Below are 8,322 nucleotides of genomic sequence, written 5' to 3'. Positions count from 1 at the left end.
TTGTTTAATATCAAACTAAAGCAGACAACTGAAGGATAAATGGGATAAAGTTAAAACTAATTTGGGGGGAAAGAGATTAGAATCTCTGTCTAAAACATAAAACATGGTTATAAACTGGCAATTTGGAGTAGAAATCCAGGAAGACTGGAAGGCACCAAAGTAAAAATCCAGAAAGGAATCAGGACCAGAACTTCTCCACCAAAAACATCCTGGAAGCTTGGTGGCCAAGAGTCGACGCAGTCTGCCAGCCCTCCCCGCTATCGAACGTTTTCATAAATGAACCTCAGTAAACCAGACAGGTAGTACATGTCTGTGTACTATTCAAAGATTAAATAAATTGCTATACTTTTATTTTATTCTGTTTACATGTCTTGTGCCTCTAGTCAAACCTGGAGTATTAGGTAGATCTCCCTTTTAATCTTATCAGTTTTCTTTTCTTTTGTTTGGGTTTGTGTTCAGTTTGCAAAATGAGCTTTGGCTAGATCCGTGACACTAGGTGAGAACACAATGAAACTGACACACCAAAGCAGAAATGGGTCTCTTTTATAACAGGATAATGGCCCCTGTGCAAAAACTAACATTCCACTAATGAGGGGGAGATCAGTCTGGGACCAGGCCGATACCAAGAGCTTTTAACAGCAGTTGTAGACAAGCCTTGTTTTATGGAAGTAAGGGGAGGAGGTTCAAGAGGTCTTGTTCATATGTCGAAAAATTCACTGCGCTTACTGTATACCGATCATCGAACCTGTGCTGGAAATGCACTTCAATACACTGTCTACTGGAAATCTTTCACATGCTTGGAAATGCAAATACTTCATGTATAACAAAATAAATGTATTCCCGGAAAGAAAGAAAAAAATGAAAAAAGTGCAAGAAGCTCATTCTTGCACAACATCCATCTCTGCTGGCAGGACACACAATGACAAGAAAATAACTGTCGCTTGCCTAGCAGGTACACCTAGTTTCAAGGGTTATAAGTAGAGAACAGAGGTGTTAATTACATGAAGTGTGTGAAGGAGAAGCATGACTCCCATTACAAATCAGAGCTCTTGCAGCGCTGTTCCATTATTAGAAACATCATGACAAGATTCAGGAGAGAAGAATATAAATTAACATTCACTGGTACCATTTTCCTGTTGTTATTTTTGATGTCATTGAGCTCTTGCAACATTATTTACACAGACTTTATCTGTGCTTCTCTGTGTGAGCCAGGTTTTACACAATCCTGCTTGCTGAACTTTGGGCAACTTCAGTCCATTCCCGGCAGGATATAAAGTTAAATCCCCACACGCAGTTTATTCAACCACAACTGTTTTTTAAATAGAAGTGCTTCACACAAGTGTTACAACTGCTAAAGGAAAGCATGGCTCTAAAGGAGATCACTGGGTTGTTGGTTTGCATCTTCTTATCAAAAGGTAAGTACTGTTGTAGGTTGTAAGCAATAATAATTTAGAACATTAAATTACTTGATAATGAAAGTTTAATAACATGATCATGTTCTGGGCACCACACTTCAAGGCATTCAAGATGGAAAACAGGAGACACTTCTTCACACAAAGAGGCGTCACAATCTGGAACAAACTCTCCAGTGATGTGGTTGAAGCTGAAAATTTGGGAACATTCAAAAATAGACTGTATATTTATTTATAGACTTATTTATATTATGCAACTGGGTAAAAGTGAAGTGTTCTTATGGCATACATGTTGACATTTCATTCAAATACTTCTGACCTTACATTAACAATGTCAGCTGGTTGTGCTACTGCATTTCAATTTTCCTTTAGTATCATATTGAACTATTATTGAGTAGTTCAATTGCTTATCAATTGAATATGTATTTCATATTAAACAAGTCTCACAATCTAAAGCGATGCCTACAAAAGTTACAGTTTCAGGTTTGTTCCAAGCGTACTGTCATGGTACACCCAAATTAAGTGGAATCGGTCTTCTGGTTCTGTTTAGTAGCAAGAAACATATACCTATGAAAAACCTCTACCAGAGTCCACAATTCTACCTCCAAAAAAATGGCTCAATAAGGCAGGTGAGTATAAATAGTGAGGTATAGATTGTGATAAGGAACTTGTGCTTGAATTGCAGTTTTCACTTCACCTGCGGACTGCCCACCCACTTCCACAGATTATGAAAGCCTGTCTGCAACACTGAAGGTACATATATTAATGATATAATTTCCTATATATGTGTTCATTGTCAATTACAGTACATAGCGACTCACGTACAGCTCAAAGGCTGGTTTAAACTACACATTCACCTGTAACAGATTAGGCAACTTTAACACCAGGACCTGTGGGTACGTGGCTGTCTAAGAGCATTACTGTTCATAATGCGGTGATACACTGAGATGCATTTATGTATTGTTCAATCATTTTATTCTGAAATGATCTCATTTATTTATTTTCCTCCCAATCCATTAGAATTTCAATGAATGTTTTAAATCGGACACATGGAAGAGGAAAGAGATTGATTCTTTCCTGGGCACCCTGAAAACAGCTACTGATCTACTACAAATAGAGCAAGAAAAAAGTAAGAAAGCTATAAATGTGCCTGTAATTTATATCAATGCATATGAATTTTAAAGATATTATTGATATGTTTAAACAATTTAATTAATGAAATCCTGTAATTTAATTACAGAAAGTGTAGGACAGACAGGATGTTGGTGATAACTCTGCTCACATCCCAGCATGCCCCATTTTAACAGCAGCAAAAACAAACCATAGCTGAGCCTGATGTGCATTGTGGGTTCATGTCTGCATTTCCATTACTGTGTCCTTCTTCATCCAAACTTTGCTTGCCTTTTAAAAAATAAAACCCAGGAAGGCATTTACAAATGACATCTCAATGCTGTAAACCAGAGGAGCAAGGTTGCCATGACATAACATGCCCACAATTGATGTTACCTCTGTTGCTAAAAGTTGAAGCTAATTCCAGAATGGTTATGCTCAGGTTGTAAGAACTTCACTCCGGAAGAGTGCCCTGTCCCGCAGGTGCCCAGTGGGGGAGGCCTGCTGTGTCTCACCCTAAACAACACGCGCTTCTGCAAACCCATGTGCAATCAGGTATGAACACTCTAAAAACACAGCCAGGACAGAGAAAGCTACACGGACGGCTTTTCCAACACAAGCCCTACAGTGCCACCTACAGTCCAGTCCGGGAAAAGGGTCTTAGTTGAGCCACACAGAAGTAATCCTTTAAAAATAAATGTCTCCCTGCAGCTTTAACACGCACATTTTCAAGCAAGAATCAGTAGATGAAATGTCTCCCCACACCAGTACAATTCTTGCGACTTCTCCTCCGCTCTCGGCATCTTCATCTTCAGCATTCAGATAAATGTTTTAAGGGACAGATAGGTCACAGAGGCAATCCCGACCCCATTGATGGCTCTTTAGTATTACATTCAGGAAGACACAGTGTCTAGAAAACAGAAATAACACGAATAGCTATAGGGATCACCACCAGTGTTACATAATCAACCTACCAGCAGGCAGCCTAAGAGTAGGTCGGGTTTTGCAGGAGTATTGCAGTATTTTTTCAGACTCGTCTTTCGGTGTTTGTCAATAGCAACTGAATGTAATTAATAGACAGCACTAGAAACCACAAGAGGTATGTCCCCTTTCAGGCATGAGGATGGTGGGTGACAGATCTTCAAGATGAAGTTGTAAGAAATTACCGCTGTGAAGAACTGAAGTGCCTGGTGTCGTTTTTAGAAAACCCTTCATTTCGTGCTTGCTCTCGCATTTAGACTCCCCGTATAGACCCCTTAAAAGGTAAAACTAACCTCCTCGGGGTGCATAACCCCTCCAGGCTATATTTATTTCACTCAAAAGAACTGTAATCATGCATTCTAATTACACCTCCTCGGATGCCTTCATCTCCACTTCTATCCTGACAGCCAATCATCTGAAGTAAATCTTTAGTGGCCTTCACCCGCACAGGGTGGAGGGGAATACAGAAATAAAAAATAAAGAGATGAGGCAACAGCTTTCGACCGCTTAAGTGTTTTCTATCTAGGTATGAGTCATAATCGCTATCTGGAAAATAAGTGGCAGCTCATTATTAAGTGAATGGCATAATGCAACTGGAAGAAAGAGAGAGGTATAATTTGTTTGTATTAATGTGAGGGATGAGCTTTTACTGATCCGACACAAGGCTCTAATACTATTAGAAGGACTTCTCCCAGTAATGAGGAATGAAAGGGAACATCATTCAAGTGGCTCTCTCCTGGTTTTGCAACGTACAGGGAGAAGAAAGGGGTTCATTCTACCACCTGTGTCTCTTTTCCAAAAAAACTCTATCCAGGAAGGTGGCTTGCTTGTGTGTATGTTTTCACCCACAGCTTAAAATGAAATTGACGAGCCCATCTCCCTTGCCTTTGCGTCTGCGTGTTGACAGGCTCTGTGCAAAGCTCTCCTGTGACGATCTTCTCCATCACTTAATGATCTGCATTCTCTCTCTCTCAATTCAACAGTAAATGAATCTTATTATTAACACGTGAGGAGGGGTCAAACTTTTTCAAGAGAGACATGTGGCATTGCTAAATTGACAACGGTTCCGTCATTAACACATGTACAGAACAGCGAGTCAAGTGGCTGGTGAATCTGTTGGTTGGTTTTCTTTCGGCCTTAACCTCTAACTCCTAGCCAAACAGTGATGTTCACAGAGCTGCAGAGGCCAAAGCATATGATAGAAATGGTTTTGAGTCATTTCTGAGCTTTGCAAACATCTCATTGCTTGACAACTTGCTATTCTCCTGGCTGTTTTTAGGGCTATGACTTTTCATTCTTAAGAAGAAGCCGTCTGTACGAAGAATGTGGACATCTTAGCAAACAATGGACCACTCAGTATGTCGGAGGAAACACACTGGCAGTCTGTCAAAGTAGGTGTCATTAATATGCATTTTAAATTTAGGAATATTTATGCACTTTCCAAATTTTTGAAGACTTATTTTCTCTTGTAGCAAGGTATTTGTTAAGAGGGTAAACCTGCAATTAAATAGTGATTGTTATTTCCAGAAGAAATAAAATACCTTTGCAAAGAAACTAAAAATGAGAACTGGGTTTCTGGGAAGAGAGACAGGCAATACATACCAAGTCCAAAAAAATTACTTTTATAAGTTTCCAGGACACTCCAGCACAAAAGACGACGACAATGAAATAAAACTGCAATGCTTCTTAGCTGCTTTATAATAATACATTATTCTGGCAATACAATATAACATAATGCAATTATCATATTACATAAAAAGATTGACAAATGGCATCAATAATGGTCTGCACTTGTTATACTGTGTTATGTTCTCCTTGTTAAGCTGTTATTATTATTATTTTTATTTCTTGGCAGACGCCCTTATCCAGGGCGACTTACAACATAAGTGCAAAAATACAGAGAAGTACAAGGCATCAATCATTACAAATTCAACTTAGCTAAAACATAGCAATTCAAAATAATACATTTTACAAATTCCAATTACAATTTACACAAGTACAGTAAGAGACTTCCCTATGTTATGCCCTGTGATGTTGTGCAATTGTGAAAATAACTGAGTTATGGCTGCAGGTAGCATTTCTCTGAAGGTGGCAATTCCAGCTAACATACCACATTTAGCCTATCCCCTGAAATCATCTGCACATCTTTCATTTATGCATTGTACATTTCATTTCTATCTAGAGTCCGATACTCAAATCTCCGGAGCCAAAGGCAGCTATTTTCCAAAGGATCAAGACTGCCGGAAAATGACATTTGATAACGAGGCCCAGGAGAAGATGATAAAAAGCTTTATTGATGAACTAACTTTGAGCGGTATCAATGGGATGCATTTGGACAAATATGACTGCCTAATCTGTGGATAATTTAGGAGCCGCTGGCCAAAAACATAAGCCGAATGAATCCAGTCCATAGGGCATGTTCTGCTTTCTAACACATAAAGCCTGATAAAGCAAGGGCAAAATCAGAAGTGGGCTGAAAATATATTTATATATATATATATATATATATATATATATATATTAATGCACTCAAGCAAAGGGTTTATACAAAATGTACCCATTTCTGCAGCTTAAAAAAATATAAAATATAAAAAATGAAGCAATCCTATTAAATCACTTTGGCTTCACAACTCATTGTGACCATTTTATTGTGCAGCTTTTGCAAATCATGTTTTTTGTGATTGATACAGAGCAAATGCAACAAAAATAATAACCGTCAACTTAAGATATGTTCTCTTCTTTCCATATCCTCACCGCAAATCATGTTAACAGCCCTGCTTGCTTAGAATGTTATCTGGAGTTTGTATACTGAAATACAATATTAAAAAGTTGTAATATTAAAACACTAAATGGGAATACAGAGTAGTATTTGATGGATGTCCTTGAAAGCCTAATTGCACTGTAAAGCAAAGACTGCCAAGAGAAAGAGCACTCGACCTTGTGGGAGACGCCTGGAGGAGCTGTAAATGGCAGAACTGCAATAAGGTATCTCTGGTATCAAGGGAAAAACAAGAAATCTGGATAATTCACCATCGAGTTATGAGAGTCCGAAACACAGAACAACAAATAAAAAACGGAGCACAGCAAGACATGGACAAACTACAGCTGCATCTTTATAATGCCTGGATGCACAATTATCCTGACAAACACACTGGGCAAGGGCTTGCGTTTCCACAGCAATTTGTCTGTGTCTTGTAAAACAGTGTCAAATGTGGTTCTGAAGTAAGGTTCTTTTGCAAGTAGGATAGGATACTATGTAAGCTGGGCAGATTAAAACCCAACATGTTGGCATCAGGCCCATGCATCTCCACACATCTATGTACATTGTTTGGCTTTGCAAATCTCTAACTGCAAGTTTAGTGCCGATATAATTTACCAAGGAGGCTGCGCTTGTAAAATATTCAGCATAAATGACAACATATGAAAACGATCATGATCGCAGAAAAGTGTAAATGTTTAATGCCTCGCTTTCATTGTTCCAAGACTAATAAATGTTTCAGTGCTTCAGTCAGTCAAATGTTCATGTTAGGATCGTTGAAAGCAAGTGTATGAAAAAAGCAGAGTCATGTCTGCTGCGTTCAAGGCGCTTTTGTTTCAATCTCTTTGGACCTTCTCTGACACCAGCAGGAGCTGCAATATGCTCAGCAATAGCTTCCTTCCATATTCACATTCCCAGAAACCAATGTACACAGACTTAACCTGATCTAAATCTCTTCTGAGCAGCCTTATTCATGCTATGCAAACACAGCAGGAGTTTGTTCTTCTTTTCATGCAAATATGTAACAAATACCACAAAGTGACATTTCATGACATTTGCTCTCGTATTTTGTACAGATTCCTCTACATCATTAGGCAACAGATGTTTTAGTGCCATTTTCCTTTTCATCTTAAGTTTTTCCAGGGCTGACTTGCTCTTGAGAATTTGCTGCAAGACCACTCAATTGAAACGCGTTTCAAGACTGCTACAAACGTTAAATATTATTTTCACTGGAAACAGGCATATTATAGTCAGTGCTGACATACTATTAACCTCTGTTGTTCAAATATTAATGGCGGATAATTATTTTATTCTCATGTATATCCGAGACAAAAATTAATGTAATTCGGTTGAGATTCTTTAGTGCAATTGTCAGCCACGGCTTCACACCTTCCAGATCAAAATTAAAGTTAAACATTCAAATGATTTTACAGATTTGACTGAGATAATTGCTGTGAGAATTGAGAAACCAGAATTGAGCAATTCATGCTGTCTGCTTGACAGTAGCATTAGGTTATCAGGCGAGACAAAGGAAAAACCCTCTGAATGGTTATGCAGAAATTCATGCATCTAGTTTATAAATTATATGAATATAGAAATGAGTAACAAGGTTCTTTGGAAGAATATTTAAAAAAAACACACATAAAGCCAGCTCAAATTCAATCTGCATTCTGCTAGGCAGGAGCAATTCACAAGATCATGGTTTCTCTAACTTGGTTCCTCAGTCCATGAATATGTCTGCATTATAAAGCCATTGCAGTCACATATCAATTTTGTCATTTTCCAAATTGTGTTCTGTGTGGTTTACCTTCATCACTTCACCTTCCCTACTGACCGTGAACCTGACTCTACTGATGTCCTGAATTTTAATGTTTCTTTCCAGAGCATTTCTGTGTCTATAAAAATCTGCTGACGTGGACACTAATGTATGGAGATTCTCCACTAACGTTGGAGAATCTTCAGTGTATGCACATTTGCTGATGTCCTGCAAATATTTGGCCTTGTAGATTTCATTTAACATTAATTATTTTTAGAATTTTGCCCAAAGTTTAATTAAACCTC

At 38.3% G+C, this 8,322-nt stretch overlaps 1 protein-coding gene across 1 annotated transcript; it reads left to right on the top strand.

The window, feature by feature from the left end:
• Positions 1–1,257: 1,257 nt before the first annotated feature.
• LOC136716061 (uncharacterized) lies at positions 1,258–6,353 on the top strand. Its single transcript, XM_066693543.1, has 6 exons — positions 1,258–1,415; positions 2,098–2,165; positions 2,433–2,541; positions 2,965–3,077; positions 4,783–4,894; positions 5,686–6,353. The coding sequence occupies exons 1-6, from the start codon at positions 1,364–1,366 to the stop codon at positions 5,865–5,867; spliced, it is 636 nt and encodes a 211-aa protein (XP_066549640.1). The 5' UTR covers positions 1,258–1,363; the 3' UTR covers positions 5,868–6,353.
• The last annotated feature ends 1,969 nt before the right edge of the window (positions 6,354–8,322 follow it).

The sequence above is a fragment of the Amia ocellicauda genome, chromosome 20 (assembly GCF_036373705.1).
Source record: "Amia ocellicauda isolate fAmiCal2 chromosome 20, fAmiCal2.hap1, whole genome shotgun sequence".
Lineage (NCBI taxonomy): Eukaryota > Metazoa > Chordata > Actinopteri > Amiiformes > Amiidae > Amia > Amia ocellicauda.
This window is presented reverse-complemented; position numbering and strand designations above follow the sequence as displayed.

Coding starts and splice junctions, on each gene's coding strand:
- LOC136716061 (XM_066693543.1), top strand. CDS start 1,364: ATGGCTCTAAAGGAGATCACTGGGTTGTTGGTTTGCATCTTCTTATCA. Junction 2,166..2,432: donor GCCTGTCTGCAACACTGAAG/GTACATATATTA, acceptor CCAATCCATTAG/AATTTCAATGAATGTTTTAA. Junction 2,542..2,964: donor ACAAATAGAGCAAGAAAAAA/GTAAGAAAGCTA, acceptor GGTTATGCTCAG/GTTGTAAGAACTTCACTCCG.